Genomic DNA, 25,876 nt, shown 5'->3' on the forward strand with positions numbered 1-25,876 from the left:
TCTCACAATGCTTTTGTGAGCTGGCGCCCATCCTCATCCTCTGAGGTTGGGTCTGAACTCAGTTTGTTTGAAGCCAAAGCTTGGGCTTTCCCGCCACTCCAGCCCAATGATGTTCTGGGTGGAGAGTTGAGCAACCTCAGCCCCGAATTCCTATCCAGCCCGGCATTTATTTTTCTGATGTCAGAGAGAGGAAGGGAGAGGGGGAGAGGGATGGGAACTTCAATGATGAGAGAGAACCTCTGATGGGCTGCCTCCTGCACGCCCCCTACTGGGGATCGACCCCTCATCCTGGGCGTGTTCCTTGACCAGGCATCTCTTTTGTGAACTCCTGGTGCATGGGGAGCCGCTCCACCACCTGAGCCACACCCTTTGGGCTGCTTCCTAATGAGATACTTTACATTCTTTTGAAAAATGGCTGTCAAGTCCTCAGAGCCTCTTGTACATTTTGCACTGATGGCGCCTCTCTGCTCAGACTGGCTGTGTTTTCAGTGCTCAGTGGCCACATGTGGGCAGGGCTGCGCGACTGGCCGGTGCACTCGGCCATCCCCATGTCATTGGCTGTGTTGGTCCTTGCAACTGGTGAAGCTCATGCCGCAATGGCCATGTTCATGCACGTGGCCCTTTTCTCCTTTTGGGAGCAGTTTCCCAGCAGTGGAGTCACAGGGGCCCGTGGTGTTGAGGACATTGTTGATCTGTGTTTCAGTCGCTCACCCGTGCGAAGGAGGACTGGCAAGAGGATAAATGTCGCCTGAGGAGGGAGATAGACACCTTGCAAGAGCTGAACCAGAGCATCCTGGACGCATGTGACCAGCACTGCACTGAGAACGTGTAAGGGGGAGGGGTGACCGACACCTGTCCTCACAGGGCTGCGGGCTTCCAGCTCCACACCCAGGCCTCCACATTCTGGGCAGAGAGCCCGCGGGCCAACTGGTGTCCCCAGGGCAAGGGAACAGACCATCTTCCCAGCGCACCCTGCTCTCCTTTCCCCGGAATGGCTCTAGAATTCTGCAAGGAGCGGTGGTTGGATTTTGCTGGCTTCAACAACATGGCCCACTGCCTCCCGCTTCTTAATCTGCTTTTGGAATTAAGCTCAGTTTAAAAATGATGACACAGGTACAGAGAGGTACCTAGGGAAGCCATCCAGGTCGCGGGTTGAGCCCGTTCTCTGTCTGATTTCCACTTGAGGGGCTGGAGAGAGGGTTGTGGGTGCGCCGCGGTTGTCCTCCCTCTGCTGACACGACACGGACCTGGCTGTGGCGGAGGCCCTGTGAGGTGCACAGAACCAGTGACCTGGTGGCCACGCACCCGCAGGGGTGATGGCATGTGAGCAGAGCTGTGTGCCCAGCAGAAAGATGTTGAGGAGCTCCAAGGTGGCGGAGAAGGAAGCGTGGTGTGGGAGTTGGGGTTCTGCAGCTGACCCGGATGGGGACAGGGCTAGCCGGGGGGGGGGGGGGGATGGGGGGACGTGAAGGTGGAGCACGGGTGGTCGGGGTGCAGGGAAGGTGCAGGCAGTGGCAGGAGGGAAGGCTGGAGCAGGGGGCACTCAGATGGGGAAGGCCTCCATGCCTTGCTAAGGAGTCAGATTCCCTGGGAGTGAGTGTTTATGGGAGGCTGGTCTAAGGGCCGAGGGAGCTGCCAGAGAGGAGGCAGGAGGAAGAGGCTTGGTGCTGGAAACCTTGGGGTTGGAAGTCAAGTGACCCGAGATGCATCTGGTGGGCCCAGGGTGGTCTTCACCCCTCAGTGCTGAGCTGCAGGCCTGTCCTTCCTTGTGATGGGGCGTGGCTGGCCATGAGGGACAGAGGGACATGGTCACAGTGGCCACAGGGGCACTGACCCAGCCCCCCGGGGTCACGGTGCTGCTTCACTTTTCTCCCGGATTCTTCTGCTCATCTACAGCTGGCTCGCCACCTACCCAGGATGGTTTACAGGGAAAGCCACACTGTAGTTTGGGGTGGAAATGACCGTGGCCTGAGTTGGCTCTCTACAGCGCAGCGGGTCCCAATGACCAGCAGAGGTTGGGTAGGTGCCAACTAGAAGCATCGGGGCCTGGTACCCAGGGGGATGATCTGATGATGGTTTTGCATTAAACAGTGTGTGCAGGAGGCCAGGGAGTGGGCAGGCTTCCTGAGCTGCTCCGAGTGGAGTCTTCCCAGCCCGGGGCGGGTTGGGGGCCTGTCTTGTGTGAATTTGTGCGCCTAGTGGTGGAGGTCGGTTAGAGCCAGACAGGAATACGCTCTAGCATACAGCCCAGCAGCACGGCTGAGGGAAGAGAGGAACACAGACTAGAAGAACAGATGCCGAGCCAAGGCCGCTGGGAGCAGGTCAGGGTCGGTGGTCCTGGGCCCAGCGGTTTGCGAGTCATGGCTTTTCACAGCTGCTCACTTCACGGTGAACTCTCAGAAAAGCCCGTGTCTTAGGTGGGACCTCGGCAGCCTCAGGGCCAAAGGAGCCTGAGCTGCTGCCTTGATTCAGGGGACTCATGTTCAAGCAAGGAAACCAGGGTCTCTGCCGTCAAGGCCCACGGGTTTGCCATCCTGAGTTGCACATGGTTCGGGGCTTGCTCTCCTGAGATGAGGTCCAGCCTGCTCCTTGGTGCTGCAGCAGGTCTCCTCACGTGTTAGGGTTCCCGGACCCACGCCACAAGCTCCCCTCCCCATCTTCCCCACTCGGCGAGCTTGACGGTCATGAGCACCGTGATGCCCGAGTCCCAGGAAAATGCCGGCCCTTCTGGGCCAGGTCCCAGCCGGGGCCGATGAGTCCATTTACACGTTTTATATAAAACCAGACTGTTCTTCTTTGTCCTCTGTTTCCAGCGACACCCGGCAGACTATGCCTACAGGAGAGGCGGAAGAGGACAGAATTGGGGATCCTCAGGAGGCTCAGTGTCCTGCTCCTAGGAAGTGAGTTGATTTCAGCAGCAGGAACTTCAACTCAGAACATGGAAGGTGCTCTTTCACGAGTGGGGAAAGCCATGTGGAGCAGTGACCAGTGTGTGGGGCCCGCACCTTCCCCTCTATGGCAGGTCCCCTGTGCGCACCTCCCTCCCAGCTCTGAAAGAATTTAGAGTTTCTTTCCAGCCTTCCTCGTGGTTATCCTCTGAGGGATGGCAAATGCCAGCTGCCATGTCCTGTTGAAGGGGCAGAGAGTCTGGATTAGAGCCACTGAAGCAGGACTATCAGGCTGTGTCTCCAGGTTTCAGGACCTAGAAAGCCATGTTTCTGTTTTGGGAAGGAAGCGTGGGCAGGACACCTGGGCCAGCACCCATGGTCTTCAGTCACAGGAACCTCTTGGTCTTCCCTCCATTCCTCTGGAGTCTCTGGACCCCAGGGTGGTTCTCCAACACGTTCCCTTCTGCAGAGCAGCAGCCCCGGTGGTGGGCGGCTCGGTCCCTGAGGCTGCGGGCTTCCGTCCAGCAGGCCTTCCCCTGCATCCGGGCCTGAGCCCCAGGAGCTGGGCCTTCAGATTGTCCTGCCCCAGCCCAGCCTTGAGGCCAAATCACCATGAATCCTGCAAGGGCTCTCTGTTGACATCACAAAACCACATAATTTCCCACCCTCCTCCTGTCCCTTGTGTTGGCGGGGACATTGAGGCCTCGATGAGGAAAGTACTTGAGTTGAGTCAGCACAGTATCGCTCTGTGGCAGAGCCGGAATTAGAACCAGCTGCGGTTCTTCTTGTGACATTAGAATGCCTCCATTTCCGCCAGTTAGCTGCACTGTATTACCCTTTAAGTTCACTGTTTTCATTGATTCATTTTTATTTTACTATATATATATACATATATATATGTGTATATATATATATATATATATATATACATATATATATATATATATATATATATATATATATATATATATATATATATATATATATATTTTAACTGAATTCAGAGAAAAAGGCTGAGGGTGAGAGAGAGAAACATCAGTGATGAAAGAGAATCATTAATTGGCTGCTTCCTGCACACCCCCCACCGGGAATTAAGTCTGTAACCTGGGTATGTGCCCTTGACCAGAATGGAGCCCAGAACCCTTCAGTCCATAGAGTGATGCTCTACCCACTGAGCCCAACCGGCTAGGGCTATTTTAATTTTGCTTAATCCTCACCTGAGGATTTTTCATTGATTTTTGGAGAGAGTAGAGTGGAACAAATGGTTGGGGTGAAGAGAGAGAGACATCAATGAGAGAGACATCAATATGAGAGACACATTGATTGGTTGCCATCCAGCACACGCCCCCAGTGGGTCCAGGGATAAAACTGCAACCCAGGTACAAGCCCTTGACCCAGAATCAAACCCTTGACCCTTCAGTGCTTGGGCCACTGCTCTAACCCCTGGGGCACACCAGCCAGTGTCCACTCTTTTTCATCCACATGGCCCACTGGGCCCACCCTGTTCCCCCCTCACCCAGACTCCTCAGTGCGTGGAAGGGGCTAAGTCTGCCCGGCTGTCTCACCTATTGGGAGCTCCAGCGGGAAATGAGGAGGCCCTGACTCTCCCTGACATGGCCCTGGGATGCACAATTGCCAGCACACCTAGATGAGCACAGCACCTCTCCCGGTGCCTCCCGGTGACGCAGAGTGGAGGCTGCATGTGAGGTTCTCTTTCCCGAGAGGCTAGTGCGGGTTTCTGCCACAGAGAACGCTTCTCCCGTCCCTGGGTCTGTGCGAATGAACTGCAAATGGTGCTCCACGCCCTGAGGCCACATGCGATGATCCTGTTGCTGGCGATGCAGACTCGTGGGGAACCTGGTGCTGAACCCCAAGTGAAGGGCCGCTTCCCCGGCTGGAGGGGCAGTGGAGGTTGGCAGTGTCCTAACCCTCTACTCCTAATAGGAAAAAGCGCTGGAGTCGAGCCAGAGCCTTCCTCAAATTGTTCCAACGCCAGAGAGATAGCTCACGAAGACAAGCCAAGTCACCAGCAGACAGCCCTCCTGGGCCCCTGGAGGCTACCCCATCGTGCTCATACTGGGAGGAGAAGGGAGACGCCCGCAGTGTGCCCCCACCAAAAGGTAGGAGGGGCTGGCCTGGCTGCAGGAGGGCAGTGAAGGGGAGGATCTCAGGCCTTCCTCGAGGTCAGAGCAGAACCGAGGAGATGCGAGCTGGGTGCACACACGTGTGCTTGGAGCCTGAAGGGGGCTCCGCACGCCCCCGTCTGCCCCCTCAGGTGTGTGAACACCCAAGTAGAACATGTAAGCCCACGTCACTGTGGTGGCAGTTTCATCCAGATCCATTTAGTTCCTTCAGCATGAGGAGCCTCCCCATCACGTACACTGTTGTGGGTCCTTGGATATCCAGAGCGGATCTCCAGACAGTTACCGCGGAGACACGCTCAGGAGAGGATGTGTTTGGGGCTCCTGGTCTCTGCCAGGCCTCGGATTAGCCATTTCTGTCGGGAGAGCCCCCATGTAACCCGTCGAGGACATCTGCCAGGCCTTCAGGCAGGCTCGGGCTCTGCTCTTGCTGTGGCTCTGAAAAGCAGGTGTGGTTCTCTTCTCCCACCTGACCTTGCCCTGAGTCCTCCCACCAGGGGGCGCTGGACCTGCTCATTGAGGGCTGTGATGGGAGTGAGCCATTGGGTCCACAGTGGATTTGCAGCTGCATGTGCTGCCTATGTTTCCTGGGATCTAAGAGGCTGTCAGCTGTCAGCTGCCCGATTTTGTGCTCATAGAAAGAAAGTGATCAGGTGGTGGCAGTGAGGGTTTTGTCAGAATCACCACCAGCCGAAAGTGACTGGGAGGGATGCTCCAAGCTGCATCCTGATTTCAGAGATGGAAGGTTGGCGGCGGGGGGGGGGGGGGGGGGGGTTCTCTTAGAACCAATTAAACAAAGCCATCGACTGAAAGGTGGTTTAGTTTTCACATTCACTTTGAAATATCATTTTATTGATTATTTGCCTATAAACCTGCCAAACATTCCCCCTGAGGAAGTTAACAATTTGATGAAGGACACTAGGACTTTCTGAAGACCGGGCCAGGCCCGAGACTCGTGGGCTCCCAGGGGCTGGGGTGACAGGCCCTGACAGGACCCGGGGCCGTGACAAGGCGCCCTGTGAGTGTGATGGGTGCACCAGCCGTTCCTGGTGGCAGTCACCACTGCAAGTCCTGCTGTGTCACTCGAGATGCAGAAATGAAGTGCGCGCACGCGGGCACACTGTCTGGGGGCTGCTGCTTGCGTTCCCGGTCTCACAGGAGGTGAAGTCAGGGAAACACTCACGTGCAGGTAAATGATCATGAAGCTTACTGCCTTGTTAGCATTTGTTTTCTCCAGAGGGTTCTGTGGCCTCGGGTTTTCATACTGGCTCCTCACACTTTTGGACATGTATCACGTCCACTGGTGTGATTGGCTAAGTTGATGAATGAGCTATAATCAGCCCAATTGAGTTAGCAAAACCTTCTGAGAAAAAACTGTTTGACAGATCCCCGCTGTGGTTTGGATCCCTGAGTGAGCAGGTCAGGGGCTGCAGTTAGTAACGACAGCCATGCGAGGGGGCTTTCTGGGCTCAGCAGCCTTTCGGTAGTTGACCCACTTTGTCCGTCTCCTTGAGTTCTAGCTGCCGTGGGAGGTCGGCTCCATTCCTGTCCCCTGTTCAGTGCTGGGAGGTGAGCTCAGGAATGCTTGACCAGGGTCAGCACTGGCCCAGAGAATCAGTGTTGGAGCTGGGACCCGAACCCGCGTCTGACAGGTTCCGGGGCCCAATCTCTTAACAGCTGTGAGCACTGCCTGCCCTTCAAGCTGCTTTGGTCCCTGAAGATGCTCAACCAACTTGGGGCCCCAGCACTGAGGAGTGGGTCCCTTCCCTGTGGTGTGAGCTGTGTCAGCAGGTGGCGCTGTGGGGGAAGAAATAGCAGAGGTGCAGCTGTGCACTGGAATCCTCCATCAGAACTGGAGAAATCCCTTCTGTTCATGGATTGATGTGTTGAGGAAGTCACTAGACCAATTGTCTGCTCTCATAAGACTACAACTTAAAGGCTGTGAGGGCTAAACCAAGAGGAGAGGATGCAGCGCGATCTACAGTGGAATAACGCTTGAGTTTGAGGATGTTTTGGTATCAGATAGAGGTAGGTATTTTCATTATGTGCAAAGTCATCCTGCCATGAGAGGCTGTGAGAGGTACCAGAATTCTTAGTGAGCCTGCCCGTTTGTCTCAGTGGTTAGAGCATCGAAGGACCGAAGGGGCGCAACTTAGATTTCCAGTCAAGCGCACATACCTCGGTTGCAGGGTTGATCCTGGCCGCGGTTGGGGTTTGTGAGAGAGGCAACCAGTGGATGTATCTCTCTCCCATCGATGTTTCCCTCTCTTGCTCTCTCCCTCCCTTCACCTACGTCCTCCCATCCACTCTCTCTCTAAAGACCAATGGGAAAAAATCCTCCCGTGAGGACTTTTTAAAAAGAAGTATTATGACTGAGGAGTCCAGGTGGACTGTTTCACTGCATGCAGCAGGCCAGAAACATGCCACTAAGTGTTTGGAGAGGAGCAGGATTTAGTTGTGTGTGAGACAGGATGTCAGGGAGCCTGTCATTAAAATGGATGAGTAAGCGCAGCTGGTGTGGCTCAGTTGGGTGAGCATCGTCCCATGAACCAGGAGATCACCTTCTGATTCCCGGTCAGGGCACACTAGTATGGGCGTGCAGAAGACAGCCGATCCATCTTTCTCGTCATTGATGTTTCTATCTCCCTCTCCCTCCCCCTCTCTGAAAATCAATAAAAACACATTGGACAAAGAAGCGGATGAGTAAGGAGAGCTGCCCCCTACATCAATAAACACCCTTGCTTAATAATGTAACCCATGGAAATGGAGAAGCAGTCTAAGACATCGACTCCTTGAGCAGTACAGAATGCTCCTCTCGTGCTACGTGGAGCCCTGGCTCCAGCTGCCACGCCAACACTTGACTGGAGTCCGAGCAGAAAGGGTTCGCCGGGCCCTGATGCTGGTTGTGCTGGGGGGAATGTTGCTGTCTCTCCCGGGCTGGACTGGATTCTGACTTCCCAAGTACATTTGGCAAATGTAGCGTCATTTGTCCATTATTCAGTTCATTGACTTGCTGTTTTCTGTGTTTTTATCCTTCCTCCCTTGGTTATCCGGGATGACAATTTAGCGACAGAACAACGAAAGAGTGCCTTTTGGAGCAGAAAGAAGCATGTTGAGGTCAAAGACAAGCCTCCAGTGGCCAGCTCTGCTTGGTCTAACGCCATGAAATGCTGCATTTAATGCACCCACCCTCTCCTCCCTAACTTGCCTCTCCCTTTTTTCCGACCACGAAGATTTATAATCCTTTCCCTTTATCCCTGTCTTGATCATATACCCTTTATTTCTTTTTTTTTGTAAGTAAATTTTATTTTTATTGGTTTGAATATCTGTAGTTTATTTAAAAATGGGTAAAATTGGTAAAGTTTTGGATCCACACAATTTTTCTCATTTTATAACCAAAGAATATAACTTTTATAACACACTATTCTTTTTTTTATTGCTTAAAGTATTACACAGGGTATTACATATGTGTCCATTTCCCCCCCCGCCCTAGACAGTCCCCTAGCCTCCCCTATCCCCCAGTGTCTTATGTCCATTGGTTATGCTTATATGCATGCATACAAGTCCTTTGGTTGATCTCTTACCCCCCTCCCTCCTGCCCCCCAACCCTCCCCGGCCTTCACGCTGCAGTTTGACAATCTGTTTGAGGCAGCTCTGCCTCTGTACCTATTATTGTTCAAGAGTTTATAATGGTCTCTATTATCCATGAATGAGTGAGATCATGTGGTATTTTTCCTTCATTGACTGGCTTATTTCACTTAGCATAATGCTCTCCAGTTCCATCCATGACGTTGCAAATGGTAAGAGTAACTTCCTTTTTACAGCAGCATAGTATTCCATCGTGTAGATGTACCACTGTTTTCTAATCCATCCATCTACTGATGGGCACTTAGGCTGTTTCCAGATCTTAGCTATGGTGAATTGTGCTGCTATGAAGATAGGGGTGCATATATCCTTTCTGATTGGTGTTTCTGGTTTCTTGGGATATATTCCTAGAAGTGGGATCACAGGGTCAAATGGGAGTTCCATTTTCAGTTTTTTGAGGAAACTCCATAGTGTCTTCCATAGTGGCTGCACCAGTCTGCATTCCCAGCAGCAGTGCACGAGTGTTCCTTTTTCTCCACATCCTCTCCAGCACGTGTCGTTTGTTGATTTGTTGATGATAGCCAGTCTGACAGGTGTGAGATGGTACCTCATTGTTGTTTTGATTTGCATCTCTCAGATGATTAGTGACTTTGAGCATGTTTTCATATGTCTCTTGGCTTTCTGAATGTCCTCTTTTGAAAGGTGTCTCTATTTAGGTCATTTGCCCATTTTTTGATTGGATTGTTTACCTTCCTTTTGTTAAGTTGTATGAGTTCCCTATAAATTTTGGAGATTAGGCCCTTATCAGATATGACATTGGCAAATATGTTTTCCCACACAGTGGGTTTTCTCCTTGTTTTGTTGATGGTTTCTTTTGCTGTGTAGAGGCTTTTTATTTTGATGTAGTCCCATTTGTTCATTTTCTCTTTAGTTTCAAGTGCCCTAGGAGCTGTATCAGTGAAGACATTGCTTCGGCATATGTCTGAGATTTTGTTGCCTTTGGATTCTTCTAGAATTTTTATGGTTTCCTGTCGCACATTTAAGTCCTTTATCCATTTTGAGTTTATTTTTGTGTATGGTGTAAGTTGGTGGTCTAGTTTCATTTTCTTGCATATATCTGTCCAATTTTCCCAACACCATTTATTGAAGAGACTATCTTGGCTGCATTGTATGTTCTTGCCTCCTTTGTCAAATATTAATTGAGCATATTGGTTCGGGCCAATTTCTGGGCTCTCTATTCTATTCCATTGATCTATATGCCTATTCTTGTGCCAGTACCAGGCAGTTTTGCGAACAGTGGCTTTGTAATACATCTTGATATCTGGTATTGAGATCCCACCTACTTTGTTCTTTTTCAGGATTGCTGCAGCTATTCAGGGTCTTTTTTTATTCCAGATGAATTTTTGGAGAGTTCGTTCTAGATCTATGAAGTATGCCGTTGGTATTTTAATGGGAAGTGCGTTGAATTTACAGATTGCTTTGGGTAGCATGGACATTTTAATGATGTTGATTCTACCAATCCATGAACACGGTATGTTCTTCCATCTGTTTATGTCTTCCTCTATATCTTTTTCAACGTCCTGTAGTTTTCTGAGTAGAGGTCTTTTACCTCTTTAAGTTTATTCCTAGGTAGCTTAATTTTTTTGGTGCAATGGTAAACGGCATTGTTTTTATAATCTCTCTTTCTGAAAGTTCACTACTGGTGTATAGAAATGCCTCAGATTTCTTGGGGTTAATTTTGTATCCTGCTACATTGCCAAATTCATGTATTAAGTCTAGTAGCTTTTTGATGGAGTCTCTAGGGTTTTGTATGTATAATATCATGTCGTCTGCAAATAAGGACAGTTTTACTTCCTCTATTCCAATTTGGATGCCTTTTATTTCTTCTTCTTGCCTAATTGCAATGGCTAATATTTCTTTATTATTGTACTAGAGGCCCGGTGCACAAAAATTTGTGCACTCAGGGGGGGAGGGGAAGGGTCCCTCTCCCTGGCCTGTGCCCTCTCGAAGTCTGGGACCCCTCGGGAGATAACGACCTGCTGGCTTAGGACTGCTCCCGGGTGGAAGAGGGCAGGCCTAATCCCTAGGTGCAGCCCCTGGTCGGGCTCAGGGTATGGCTGTTTGGCGGATTGGGGCACTGCCCCCTGTCACACTCAAGGCAGGGTCGATGGGGAGGTTGCGGCGTCACCCCCTGTCACGCACAGAGCATGGCCAATCAGGGGGTTGGGGCACTGCCCCCTGTCACACAAAGTGCAGGGCCAATCAGGGGGTTGGGGAGCTCCCCCCGTCACGCACAGAGTAGGGTCGATAGGGGAGTTGGGGTACTGCCCCCTGTCACGCACAGAGCAGGGCCCATCAGGGGTGTTGGGGCTCTGTACCCTATCATGCACAGAGCAGGGCCCATCAGGGGGTTGAGGAGCTCCCCCCCTGTCACTCACAGAGTAGGGCCAATAGGGGAGTTGGGGCACTGCCCCCTGTCACACACAGAGCAGGACCGATCAGGGGGTTGGGGCACTGCCCCCTGTCACGCTGATCCCGGTGCCGGGAGGCCTCGCGGCTCCACTGATCCCGGTGCTGGGAGGCATAGTACCCTTTTACTATATAGGATAGAGGCCTGGTGCATGGGTGGGGGCTGGGTGGTTTGCCGTGAAGGGTGTCCCGGATCAGGGTGGGGGTCCCCACTGGGGTGCCTGGCCAGCCTGGGTGAGGGGATGATGGCTCTTTGCAGCTGGTCACACACCCTTCAGGGTGGGGGTCTCCACTGGGGTGCCTGGCCAGTCTGGGTGAGGGGCTGAGGGCTGTTTTCAGGATGTGACTGAAGCTCCCAACTGCTCCTTTTATTCTTTTTTTATTTATTTTTTTATTCTGGGCCAGCTTTAGCCTGGCTCCAGCTCTGAGGCTTCCACTTCTGAAAGCAGGTATCTGGTTTGTTTCAGTTCTACAATCGAAACTCTGTATCAACTCCAGCTCTGAGATCCCAGCTCCCTGAAAGCTGGTTTCTGGGTGTTTTCTTTTAGCTTCTATTTGTTACTATGTTTCTTAAACTGCAGGCTGAGAGGCCAGCAAGGCAGGCGGGGAATGTTGCAGTCCTCCGTCACTGAAGCAAGCAAGCCTCATGTTCAGTTTAAGCTTCCTGGTTGCCGGCCGCCATCTTGGCTGACAGTTAATTTGCATATCGCCCCTGATTAGCCAATGGGAAGGGTAGCGGTCGTACGCCAATTACCATGTTTCTCTTTTATTAGATAAGGATTATGTTTTTTCTTTTTCTTATAATCCTCACCTGATAGTTTTATTGATTTAAGAGTGAGAGAAAGAGAAAGAGAGTCAGAGGGAGAGAGAGAAACATCTATGTGAGAGAGAAACATTGAATGCTGCCTTCTGTATGTACCATGACTGGGGATTGAACCAGCAACCTAGGTATGTGCCCTGACTGGGAATCAAACCTGAAACTTTTGGTGTATGGGACTATGCTCCAACCAACTGAGCTACCCAGCCCGAGTGTTTCCTTATTTCTTAAAAAATGAAAATATAAAGAAAGGGGGCAAGATATGATCGCTGTTTATTGTACACTGTTTATTCTACATCTATTAAATGTTTTCTGTACCATAAATATAACTTTTCATAAAAAAGGAAGGCAACATGTCTATGGAAGTATTTATTTTTATTTGTTGACAAGAGAAATGTGAATGGTGTAAATGCAGACCAAATCTGCACATACCACCAAAAAATAAAAATAAAAAATTGATGTTAATCATTGGGTTCTGATGACTTATCAGAGAATCACTTATTTTTTAAGGGCCCTTAGAATACACTTGGCTTAATAGACATCAGCTGGGACTCAGGGCAAGGTCAGAGCCATGCCCTGAGGGCGGGACCAGTCAAAAGATTGGATGTCACTCAGTCTGACTCTCCTGCCCAGTGTTAAGGGGATGGATCTCATGATGTCTCAGGCCCACCCAGATGTGATGTAACTTCCTGTAATTGGAGTATATAATAAACAGCTTTCAGAGCTGGCTCTCTCTGTGCCTTTCCCTCCAGAGGGCAGACTCTGTCTGTCTGTCCCTGGAATCAGAGGTCAGAAACCACACCCAGCCCAAGCTTTTAATCTATTTTATGTCTGTCTTTCATTATTCTTTAAACCCGAAAGAGCCTCCTAACTTGCTCGAACCGGTTCAAGTCTCCCCACCCTGCGGGATGTGGAGAAGAGACCACAGCCCCAGGGCGCCCGCCATAGTCATTTATGACTAACTTATCCTAAAAGAAAAATAAATAACAGCCAATAGCTTTTATTGAAACACAATAGATGTATTAGTTCTTCTAATGCAACAGGGAACTGTTCCAAGGCCAATGTGAGACATTGAAACCAAACAAAAACTGAGCTTCCTTATAAAAACTTGATTGTTCCCAATAATTACAGATCACAAGATAGTTGTTGCTCATTACTTACATATGGCTCAATAAATTCCAGTAACTAGCTATGGGATTAACTTTCCAATGCTTGATAATTTACCTCATTTGTTGCAGGGGATTTGAGGTTTGGCCATTCTGCCTTGTTTCACAAAGTACATTGGACCTCATTTTATTGCCCTTTTCCCATTTCTTCTGCTAAGTTTAGAATGAGCCCTAAAGATTAAAGTAGACAGAACCTAGAGACAGAACCTAGTGAGAGAACATGGCAAAAGATCCTGGACAGAACCCGGCTACAGGAATTGGCTGGAGATCCTAGACAGAACTTGGCTGGAGATGCTGGCTATAGAACCTGGCTGAAGAACCTAGCAAGAGAACATGGCTAGAGAACCTGGACAGAACCTGGCGACTGAACCTGGCTGGAGAACCTAGCGAGAGAACATGGCAAGAGAACCTAGCTACAGAACCTGGCTATGATGATCACCTGAACGCTGCCTATGTGTCATTCCTTCTTCGCCAACTCCGTCCACACCTTTGGGGACCCCTGGACCTGCTGGGGTTAGACCCCGGCATTAAATCTGATCTTTCGAAGTTCCAAAAAAAAAAAAAAAAAAGACTAAAATAGCATCCCGGATATTTGGTTAACATTCCCCAAAGGGGTGTGCTTTAGGGATAAATCTCCAATACAATATGTTTCAAGGCAATTTCGAGGATGCAATAACTTCCAGGAACTCTTCACATTTCGCCATTCTTGGAAAAAGATATCCTTGATGCCTAAAAGTGATCATTTCCCAATTGTACTAATTCTAGGAATAACCATACAAAGCCTTATCTGCACATAGTAATATGGTTGGACTTGGGAGATAACAAGGTCCCTCTGTTTAAAATCCTCCCTGTGTCCCAATCAAAAGAGTGAGTCTATTCTTAGTGTTTTTCTAAATATTTTCTGTCCCCTGCAATTCATTTGCCCTGTGTGCTGACTGTCTTTTAGCCATGCCAGTCTTAAAACTTCCAGATAATTTATATAATCTACCAGGTGACATTTATGGTTTATGAACATTCTGACGTTACAAGAAAAAATACTTGCTCATACTTGCTAATACACCTTAGTTCCCAAAATTTCAGAAGCAATATTCTAAAAGGCCACAAGATGGGGGCATTCCTGCATACAAGCAAATTCTCAAAGCAGTGCACTGAGCTCCCAAGTTTCAAGTTCTGCTTTGTTGTTTGTCTGTTTTTCTAAAATTTCTTTATTGATTAAGTTATTGCATATGTGTCCTTATCCCCACATTACCCTCCGCACCCTCCCCACTCATGCCCTCACCCGCCTGTTGTCTATGTCCAGTGGTTAGGCCTATATGCATGCAAATAAGTCCTTTGGTTGATCTCCCCCTCTTACCTCCACCCTCCCCTACCTTCCCTTTAGGGTTTGATGGTCTGATAGATGTTTCTCTGTCTCTGGATCTGTTTTTGTTCATCAGTTTATGTTGTTCATTCTATGTACCACAGTCCCTGGAGGTCTAGTGGTTAGGATTCGGCGCTCTCAAGTTCTGCTTTGACCAATAAGGGAGTCATTACCCACATGTGGCTAATTTAAAATGAAGTAAAAGGTGAAATCACGCTCCTAAGTTGCACTAAGCACCTCTCAAGAGCTCAATAGCCATATGCGGCTACTGGCTACTCTACTGCAAAGTGCAAAATAAAACATTTCTATTCTCAAAGGATTTTCTAGTGATTTTAAAATTAGTTTTCTTTAATTCAAAAAACAGAAAAAGTTTAAAAAGTGCTGATTCTTTTTATTATTCATAACACTGAACAAGTGGGAAAAACTTAAATGACCAGTGATAGAATTTTGGTTATCTGAATTGTGATTTAAACATATGCTGGAATATTACAAAGCCATTAAGATAGGACTCTCTTAGAATATGCGGGAAGGTTTATGGTATAATTTTAAGAACAAGGGGAAGCAAAAAGTATGTGTACATATATTTTTATAAATATATGTGCATACACATTTGAATATATAATTCCAAATTTGGCAACTTTATACTGTGCATACATATACATACCTATATAAAAACAAAAAAACCACAAAGAAACAAAGGGAAAAGATCATACTATTATCTAACTGTGGGATGTGAAATTACGGAGAACTTTTTATGTTCTTCTTTCAACATGCCTTTATTTTTTTATCTTTTTCCAGTATTGGAGAAAAAAAAAATCAACGAAGGAAGAAACTATAAAAAGAATGTGGAATTTTTTGAACTTTTGCAAAAGCCAAAATAAGTTTCAGAAGATTCAGTAATTCATTTTAAAAAAACAACAACTAAAGATTTTTTTCTAAAGAATTTTTTTAAAATAAGTTTTATTGATTTTCTACAGAGAGGAAGGGAGAGGGATAGAGAGTTAGAAACATCCATGAGAGAGAAACATCAACCAGCCGCCGCCTGCACGCCCCCCACTGGGGATGTGCCCACAACCAAGGTACATGCCCTTGACCGGAATCGAACCTGGGACCCTTGAGTCTGCAGGCTGATGCTCTATCCACTGAGCCAAACTGGTACTGGCTAAAGATTTTTTTGATTTATATAAAGTTTTGTATAACCCCTGAAGCCATCTGCATAATTCTTGTCAACAAGACAGGTGTCATGGCAAGTGTCATTCGTAGGATGCTCCCATGTCTACAGAGCAGCTGAGTGGTGTCTGGATTCTCTCTGTAGCTGCACCTGTCTAAACGTTGAGCCCAGTGCGACATTCATTCATTTATTCGGAAGCAGATCTGTAAACATTTTCTATGCTCCAATTGTTCTGAATGAGAGTCTCTTCTGTGTCCCTATTGCTGTCCTTAACCGTATAAATTCTTTTCCCACTGGTCCTTTTGGAAATTGGTTGAAATTCATGAAGACACCAGCATGTGTCTTAGGAACGGAAGGTCAGACTTTCCATCAGGGAGGACAAGGAAACCCTGGACACAGGAGGCAGCTTGCTCTGGGGGAGCCGACTTGGCTGGATTTGGACCCCCACCAATTCTGGCCTCCTGTCTTCAGTTCTCTGACTTCAGTTCTCTGCTTTATAAAATGGGAGGCACATGGGGACCATTGTGGGATTAGAACAATACATGTAAGGTGCCTGAATTATGGAAGACAACTAGGTGTTTTTTTTTCGTTCTTATTCAGATGTTTATTTAACAAAAACTTATCCATTTTTCCCTTTTATCAACCATTTTGAGCACTGTGAGATTTTACACTGTCTGTCCAGGTGTCAGGCTGTGTTTAACATTTGTGTAGCTGGAGGTGACAAAGGCTCCAAATACCTCTGAGGTCTCTGCTTTTGTTTTTCCTGCTGCCTTCAGATTACCCTAAGAATTCCTTCTCAGAAAGAGTTTGCTTCATGCAGTGCCATTAGTTGGCATGCACTCATAGTTCAGAGGGCTAGAGAGTGTCACACCCAGGGGCAATGGTAAGATTTCTTTGAGGAGGTGGGGAAGGCATAGTTTTCTTTACTAAAATGAGAGGAGAAACTGGGAAAGGTGAGATGGGAAAAAAAAATCACAGATGACTCCTCAGGCAGATCAAATTTGAAAAGAGTACCTAGAAGAAACAGAATTTAGAAATTAATTTTCTCAAATACTTTGTAAACACTTACATACTCTTGAAAAGTCTTCATGTGCCCTGTTTTCCAGTGTTCTCAAATTTTCCATCAGGGAAGGTCTGTACGGATAGGAAGGAGAAGCAAAGCCTTCTGGGCTCTGGTAACTGTGGGAACAAATGAAGAGATTGAGGGCAGGGAACTGCAGATGCCTCCTGTCCCCTCCTCTGCAGCCAGGACTCTCAGAGGGGAGAGGGGGACACACAGACACTGGGGTTAGAATTGGAGGGCTGAGGACTGCTCCCCTGGGATTATCGGGGCAGCCTGGGAGCCCCCAGCAGGGATGCTGCATGTCCTCACTCTCTGGGTGAGAACTCCAGAGGGAAACTTGGAGTAGGACCCCACACATGGACCCAGACTAGCTACTCCCTGGGCGACAATAGGCGATACAAAGACTCTGCCCCTGTTGGCAGAAAAACAAAATAGCTCCACCTCCCATCCCATATAACACCAATGGGAAAGGCACTGTGTTCATTTAAAGACAGGATTCAGTTCATGAGGCTGAACTCAGATATTAAATTGAGCTAAATATTTTCTTTTGCTCTTGTCCCCTCTATCCCGTGGTGGGGGACTCAAGAGAAAATCCATTTAGAAATAAATAAATAAGCTATATTTTTTCTGCACATTGAACATACTGAATATATTTGCAACTTTGGTCCGTACTTATCTTTATTCATACAAAACTGTAACTCTATCTGACATTTCTTCTTAAAGGTTTTTCTTCCTCGGTACAATGTGCAAAGGAAATTTCTTATTATAAAAACCATGCTGTGGTTTCACCTGTTGTGTTTCTGTAAAGTAAGCTGACCTTCTTTCACTAGATACTGAGCAGGGGTCTTGTGAAAATAGCATAAAGGCTCTTGTGAGGGGAGAACCCTTCCTAGTATCTAGTGATAAAAGTAATTCAGAATTTGTATATATTTCTTAAAAAGAAACCTTCAAAAGTCATTGCTGAATTCCCACTCAGCACTGGGGACTCTTTGGTCCTAGCACAGGCCTAGGCACCTTCTGAGAGGGAGAGCCAGTACTGAAAAGGTCAGTTCTAGAAATGTCTGTAAAACATACATTTGGCAAATGAATGAACAAAGAAGCAAAGAAACACTCATAGAGAAGATGTTCCACTCTGCTGACTTAAAGTTCGCTTTCCAAAGGAGGTTTGAAGCTTCCTACTGTTTTTTCAGCTCCTTTGGATTTTTAAAAGGCAGGGCCTTTGAAGTCTAATGGGAGAAAGACAAGAAAGTGCTGGGCATTCAGAATCATGGGCAGTGGGAATATTGGGGAACCCCAGACCAGTCACTTCATCTCCCTGAACCAGTTTCAATCTGCAAAATAACTAATGTGTGTTTTTTAAAAAAATGTTTTTATTTATTAAATCCATTGGGGTGACATTGGTCAACAAAAACATATAGGTTTCAGGTGTGGGTTCTATGTGACAGGATCTGTATATTGCACCTTGTGACCAACGCAGGAAGCAACACCAGGCTGGTGAACAGGAGATGAGGTGTAAGGGCGCATCATGGGTCAACTGGCCACCAGAGGCCAAAGGACTGGCCTGTGAAGGACCAGGAACAGGAGCAACATCCTGGCATGAACCTGGTCTGCAGTCAGAACCCTCTCCTCCCCGAGGCAGGACATAAAGCAGCTACTGCATTTCTGAACAAGAAATTGAGACGCGGGTTTTGACCAAAAAATTAAGATATTTTAAAAATTCATGAATCTATGTGGGATGTCCTAAAGAGGATGAAGATATCATATGTATGTACATGTTAATGAATCAGGTTTATTACAAATAAAAAATATATGAAGTCCGAAAAGAGCTCTTTGCTCAGGAAATCATTCAGCAAGTGTGTGCTGTCTACCTGGGTCTTGGGGGCTTGGCCTTCACAGGTCACCTTTCAGGTGCTGAGAGGGCCTGAGAGACAGGCGAACAAGAACCAAGGCCACACTTTATTTCAGAAGATAGGAAGAGCCATGAAGAAAATAGACTTAGCTTATATGACTAGGGAGCCACAGGGACACAAAAGATTTCTATTGGTGCCCTGACCTATGACCTTAAACGCAGTGGTTCACAGGACAAAGTGTGGGATCCCAGGTGCTGTGGGTCAGAAACCTGAGGTGGTTCATTGGGTTGCCCTCCTCCCAGGAGGCCTCAGGGTCCTGCACATGGGGAGGTGCAGAATCCATTCCTTATGGCACAGTTCCCTTCTGTGTCCCTGCCAAAGCCATTCCCAGCTTCCTGGGGCTCTCCAAAATCTTGGCCTTTGATCCCTTCCTCCAGCCTCAAAGACAGCAACTCAAGTGGAGTCCCTCCCTGGCTTCTCTGACCCACCCTCCCACCCAGTTTTCACTTTGAAGAACACCTAGTTACTGAGGGCCAGGACCCAGGAGAGCCACACCTCCTGTGGTTTCTGTAGAGGGCCTTTGGTATGTTGGGGTCAATAAATGTTTATTCACTGATTTTTAACAACACCACCACCAGAAAACTTGAGAGGTTGGCCCACATGGCTGGCCTGGCATGGTGGCTAGGTTACCTCTATGACCTGTCTTACCATTCTGACCTCTGTTAGTATTGTGACCTACTGCCAGGTGATATACCATAGGGCTGGCTACATGGGGGCTTCAGAGCAGAGTGACTCCCTAGCAGGCTCAGGAAAGGGCTCCCCAAAATGTTTAAACTGAGACATGGCTGTTGAGACAGAGCTGGCCCCATGGAGACCTGGGGAAGCCACCCCAAAAGGAGAGGCAGTGCCCCAGGGCAAGGACAGCCAGGCTGGATGGGAACAGCAGAGAGCGGGGGGTCGGGGGGGCATAGAGGGCCCTAGTGTGGGTTGAAATTGCTGTCACAGCAGGAAGGCTTTTAGGCATGAGAATAGGGGGATCTGATTTATATTTTTAAAAGATCACTCGGTGATTTGACATTTGAAATGATATTTGACATGTATCCTGAGAGCCCGGGAGGATTTGGGCAGATGAAGACGGTGAGATGTGCTTCATGTGCAGACAGTGGACACGGCCTGGAGGCAGGACAGATGAACACTGGGGACCAGAGCACATGCCTCGCAGAGCCTGTGAGTGATGGGAACAGGCAGGGAAACAGAAGACCCTGCATGGATGGGGCAGGGCAGGGGAAAGGGGTCCTTCCATGGAGGGGGCAGGGTAGGAGAGGCAGTGAAACCTCCATGGAGAGGGCAGGGCAGGGAGGAGAGAGGACCCTCCATGGAGGGGAAAGGAAGGGAGGAGAAGGGACCCTCCATGGAGGGGAGAGGTAGGGAGGAGAGGAGACCCTCAATGGAGGGGAGAGGGCAGGGAGGAGAGGGGACCCTCCATGGAGGGGACAGGAAGGGGGGAGAGAGAACCCTCCATTGAGGGGAAAGGAAGGGAGGAGAGGGGACCCTCCATGGAGGGGGGAGGGTAGGGAGAAGAAGGGAACTTCCATGGAGGATGCAGGGCAGTGGGGACAGGGAATCCTCCATGGAGGGACAGGCAGGGAGGATAGGGGACCCTCCATGGAGGGGACAGGGCCATGGGGAAAGGGAACCCTCCATTGAGGGGACAGGCAGGGAGAAGGGGGACCCTCCATGGACGGGACAGGCAGGGAGGAGAGGGGACCCTCCATGGAGGTGTCAGGCAGGGAGGAGTGGGGATCCTCCATGGAGGGAACAGGGCAGGGATGAAATGGGACCCTCCATGGAGGGTGCAGGGCAGTGGGGAACCTTCCATGGAAGGGACAGGTAGAGAGGAGAGTGGACCCTCCATGGAGGGGTGAGGGCAGGGAGGAGATGGGACCCTCCATGGAGGCGGCAAGGGTAGGGAGAAGAAGAGACCTTCCATGGAGGGTGCAGGGCAGTGGGGACAGGGAACCTTCCATGAAGGGGACAGGCATGGGTGTGAGGGGAAACTCCATGGAGGTGATGGGCCAGGAGAAGAGAGGACCCTCCTTTCCGGGACACGTAGGCAGTAGAGGGGTCCCTCCATGGAGGGAACAGGCAAGGAGGAGCGGGGACCCTCAATAGAGGGGATGGGTCAGGAAGGAGAAGGATACCTCCATGGAGGGGAAGGGCAGGGAGGAGAGCGGACCCTCCATGATGGAGAAGGGCAGGGAGGAGTTGGGACCCTCCATGCAGGGGGGACTGTTAGGGTGATGGGAACTCTCCATGGAGGGGACAGACAGGGAGGAGAGAGGACCCTCCATGGAGGGGACAAGACAGGGAGGAGATGGGAACCTCCATGGAGGGGACGGGTCACGGAGGAGAAGGTACTCTCCATGCAGGGGGACAGTAGGGTTATGGGAACCCTCCATGGAGGGGACAGGTAGGGAGGAGAAGGGACCCTCCACGGAGGGCATGGGTCAGGGAGGAGAAGGATCCCTCCATGGAGGGTACAGGGCAGGGAGGAGAGGGCAGAGACGGGGAAAGGGAAACCTACAGTGATGGGCCAGACAGGGAGGAGAGGGGACCCCTCCATGGAGGGGACAGGGCAGGGAGGAGAGGGGACATTCCATGGAGGGGACATGCCATGGAGGAGAAGGATCCTTCCAGGGAGAGGAAGGGCAGGGAGGAGATGGGAACCTCCATGGAGGAGATGGGTCAAGGAGGAGAAGGTACCTTCCATGGAGCGGGGAGCGTAGGGGACAGGGAAGGGAGAATAGGGGACCCTCCATGGAGGGGGCAGGGTTATGGGGAAGGGATACAGGGAACCCTCTAAGGATGGGCTGGGCAGGGAGGAGAGGGGGCACTTCATGAAGAAGGGAGGGCAGGGGAAGTGGGGACCCTTCATGCAGGAGACAGGGCAGTGGAGCAGGGGACCCACCATGGAGGGAAGAGGACAGAGTGTGAAGAGACCCTCCATGGAGGTTATAGCTAAAGAGGAGATGGGACCCTCCATGGAGGTAACAGGGCAGGGAGGAGAAAGGACCCTCCAAGGAAGGGAAGGATAGTGGGCATGGGTGCTCTATATGGAGGGGGAAGGGCAGGGGGTTTGTGGAACAGGGAACTCTCCATTGATGGGGCAGGGCAGTGGGGACTGGCAACATGGGACCCTCCAAGGATTGGCTTGTCAGAGAGGAGAGGGGACTCTCCATGGAGGAGGGAGGGCAGGGAAAGTGGGGACCTTCATGGAATGGACTGGGCAGAGAGGAGAGGGGACTCTCCTTGGAGAGGACAAGGCAGGGAGGAGAAGGCACCCTCCATGGAGAGGGCAGAGCAGAGGAAAAGGGAACCCTCCGTGGATGGGACAGGGCAGGGGGGAGAGGGCATACTCCTTGGAGTGGACTGGGCACGGAGGAGAGGGGACCCTCCAGGGAGGGGGCAGGGCAGTGGTGACAGGGAAACCTCCATGGAGGCTACAGAACAGGTGGGGCAGGGAACCCTCCATGGAGGGGGCAGGGCTCGAGGCGGGGGGGCTTGCCAGGGAACCCAACAGGGATGGGTCAGACAGGGAGTAGAGGGGACACTCCTTGGAGGCAGCAGAGCAGAGGAACAGGAAACCCTCCATGGATGGGACAGGGCAGGGGGGAGAGGGCACACTCCATGGAGGGGACAGGGCAGGGAGGAGAGGGGACTCTTCATAGAGGGTAGAGGGCAGGAGACAGGGAAACCTTCATGGAGGGGGCAGGGCAGGGGGACAGGGAAACCTTCAGAAAGGAGTTAGAGCTGGGGGACAGGAACTGCACTTGCAGGGATGGAATAGTGGGTACAGCAAACCCTCCATGCAGTGGGGAGGACAGGAAGGAAGGGAACCCCAATTATAGGGGGCAGGGCAGGGAGGAGAGGGGAGACCAGGAACCCTCTATGGGCAGGGGGCAGGGCAGTTGGACAGGTAATCCCCATGCAGAGGGTAGGGCAGGAGGAAAGGGAACCTCACTTTGAGAGAGCAGGGCACAGAGGAGACAGAACTATCCATTGAGGGAGCTGGGCAGGGGGACAGGGATCCCAACTTTAGGGGGAGAGGCAGGGAGGAGAAGGTACCCTCCATGGATGGGGCATGGCAGGGGTGTAGAGAACCCCACTTTGAGGGGGAGGGTCAGTGAGGAAGATTTCCTTCGTGGAGGGGGCACGGCAGGGGGACAGAGAACCTCACTTTGAGGGGGCAAGCAGTGGAGAAAGGGAGCCCCGGTTTGAGGGAGAAGGGCATGGAGGAGACAGAATCCTTCATGGAGGGACAGGGCATGCATGAGAGGGAACAGGGAACCCTCCATGGAGAGGAGAGGCTGGGGGGATAGGGAAGCCTACTTTGAGACAGCAAGGATTTTAGCACAGGTCCTGAAATAGATGGCAGGGCAGGGGGGAGAGGGCATCATCCAGGGAGGTAGCAGGGCAGGGAGGACAAAGGACCCCACATAGTCTGAGCAAGATAGGGGGGGTTAGGGCACCATCCATGGAGGGGCCAGGGAAGGGGGGACATGGGAGTAGAGATAGGTAACAGGAGAAACAGACCCCTCCATGGAGAGTTCCCTGTTCCCCATGGTGGAGCCCTTGCCCCCAGCCCTGCCCCTTGGCAGCATTCCCTCTCATACCTGTCCATCGGCCCCTCCCCTGGTCCCCTGACCCTGCTGCCCTGCCTTCCCATGGAGGGGCTGCTGTCTCTCCTGCTCTGACCACTCTGTGGTTGGTCCCCTTATCCCTCTGCCCTTTCCCTCCATGCAGGGTCTTCTGTTTCCCTGCCCTGACCCCTCACTCACAGGCATCTGAAGGGCATATGCTCTGGTCTGTCCAGTGTTCATCTCTCCTGCCTCCAGGCCGAATGTCCACTCTCTGTACCTGAAGCATATTCTCACCTTCTTCATCTGTCTAAATCCTACCCGTGCTCTCAAGACACATCTCAAATATCATTTCAAATGTCAAATCACAAGCAGGGTAAGGGGGGTGGAGGGTGGGGGCTGGGAAGTTGGGGGTGGAGGATGGGAGGTGTGGGGTGTGGGGTGCGTGATGGGGGGGCGGTGGGGGGTTGGGTTGGGGTAAGAGTGGGAGGTGGGGGTGAGGGGTAGTGTTGGGGGATGAGAGCTGGCGGGAGGGGAGTTGGGGTGGCAGATGGGGGCTGTGCATTGGGGATGTGGTGAGGCAGATGGGGGCTGGGTGTGTGGGGTGTGGGGTGGCAGGTGGGGTGGCGTGTGGGGAGTAGGGGGTAAGGTTGGTGGTGACAGGTAGGGGAGGCTGAAGAGGGCATAGGGGGGATAAATGGTGATAGAAGGAGACTTGACCTGAAGCCAGTGAGCACACAATGCGATATACAAATGATGCATTATAGAATTGCACACCTGACCTATGCAATTTTATTAATGAATGTCACCCAAATAAGGTTGATTAAAAATAAATAAAAGGTGGGTCTTTTGAGGTTGATTAGGTTATGAGGGTGGAGCCCTCGTGAATAGGATTAATACCCTTTTCAAAGATATCCCATGCTAGACTTATCAGGAGATGCTTTTATATGTTATATAAATGTCTAACCACTATTTTGTACACTTGAAACTAATATTGAATGTCATCCCTAATTGAAAAAAATTAAAGAAGTAATTTTTAATAAAAATGAAAATGCAAATCAGAGTGATCTTTAAAAAATATAAATCAGATCATTACACTCTGTGCCTAAAAGCCTTAAGTGCTCCAGCAGGGGTCAGCTCTCCAGAAAGAATCATGCCTGTGAGGGTGTTACACTGCTGGGAGAGGAATGCATTGTCTTCTTCCTCCAGTAGCTCCCTTCACTGCTCTGGTGATGTGTGGCACTGGTGCAGGGCAGAACTGTGCTTCCTTGAGAGTGAGCTAAGCATCACTTTGGCTGCTTAGTTATAGTGTGGGAGCAGACACACAGAAAACAAGTTTAAGCCTTAAAAGTTCTCACAGCATTTCAACCCTCCAAACGGACCTCTATCCTCCCTTCCCTACACTCCAGCCAGCCTGGCTCACCCAGCCTTGAGGAAAGAAGGCAGGGACAGTGCTGCCCGGGAAGCCAGTGAGCATGCATCTGGTCGGAAGTCTGGAGAGAGCTCCAGTTCTCTTAGGACAGAAATGGAGGGATGAATCTGCTGAAATCAGCCACCCATGAGGGGATTCTACTTTTCACTACGTGATGGCTGGATTGCACCTGCATGATGCCACCATGCTCTCGCTCCCCTGTGGGAATCCATGAGTCATCTACAACAGGAAGCAGCTCTCTGGCCTTTGAGAATCCACAGACCTTCTGCAAAGCCCTTAAGCTCACACAGCTGATCTCAGACTACAGATTCCAGACACCTTCAATCCTGGGAAGCAGCCTCTTTTGACTTTTTCATTCTCCTCCTACAAACAATGCCAGGTCTGCGTCTTCTGTACACTGCTCAAGGATGTGTGAGGACCCAGGGGGTGGCAGCTGGACCTGATATCCCCTGGGACATTTGCTGAGTGGCCTCAGACCCAACACTGACACTGAGCTTGAACCTGCATCCATCTGGTGAGCACCACTCACCTCTACCTGGGGACTCCCTGAGAACCTCCCTCATGCAACTTGAGTGCTTCCAGAGACTCTTTCATTAACTGAGACAAACAGGCACCCGGCAGATGGAGGCAGACAGGGAGGCAGAACATGGTGTGCTCTGGGGCTTTTGCTGACCTGCCCCCAGGCTCAATGCTAGTCAAAGCCAGCTTTGGTGCCCTGCTTGGACCTTCCTGTGCTCACTGGGCCTTAGCAGAGGCTGTCACAAATTGTGAATTGCTTTGTAGATGCAAAGAGATTGCCCTGGGAGAGTCACATCAAGCATCTGACATTGTTCAGCACCAGAGTCCCTCCCAGGAAGCCCCAGGAACAACAAGCCGATAGCCAGCTTCAGAGCACATCAGAGAAGGATACAATTAGCCTCAGAAGCGGCAGATCCAAAGAGAGATCTAGGAAGGCACCAGACCCCGCTGAGATGAATTGCGCTCCATGTGGTCAACACCTGTCAGCAGCTCATACACTACACTGTAGGCAGGGTACACTGTGGTCACAGCCAACTAGCCTGAGCATCGAATCACTACATGAATGGGCCAACAGCCATCAAGAATCAACTGCCACAGGAAGGTTCACATAACACACACGGGACATCCCTGGAGCACTCAACTCAGATGAACAAGAAGAAATTGCCACTGGGTTCCACAGGACTCCTACTACACGAAGCCACACTACCAAGACCTGGATTTTAATACAAAGAAAGAAACACACAGAGGCAGCCAAAATGCAAAGAAACATGCCCCAAAT

General features: G+C 50.2%; 1 protein-coding gene and 1 non-coding gene across 2 annotated transcripts in view; one reads left to right on the forward strand and one right to left on the reverse strand.

Annotated features, from left to right (window-relative positions):
* Positions 1–2,212: 2,212 nt before the first annotated feature.
* Positions 2,213–25,876, reverse strand: part of LOC132213926 (protein Daple-like) — a 135,968-nt gene continuing 112,304 nt past the window's right edge. The window contains exon 22 of the mRNA XM_059660802.1: positions 2,213–2,259. Coding sequence (XP_059516785.1) covers positions 2,213–2,259 — 47 coding nt within the window. The remainder of the gene's footprint in view (positions 2,260–25,876) is intronic.
* LOC132214063 (small nucleolar RNA SNORA74) lies at positions 24,270–24,472 on the forward strand. The gene has a single exon (XR_009448161.1). It is a non-coding gene; the product is annotated as a small nucleolar RNA SNORA74 (small nucleolar RNA).

This window comes from Myotis daubentonii, chromosome 12, assembly GCF_963259705.1.
Source record: "Myotis daubentonii chromosome 12, mMyoDau2.1, whole genome shotgun sequence".
Lineage (NCBI taxonomy): Eukaryota > Metazoa > Chordata > Mammalia > Chiroptera > Vespertilionidae > Myotis > Myotis daubentonii.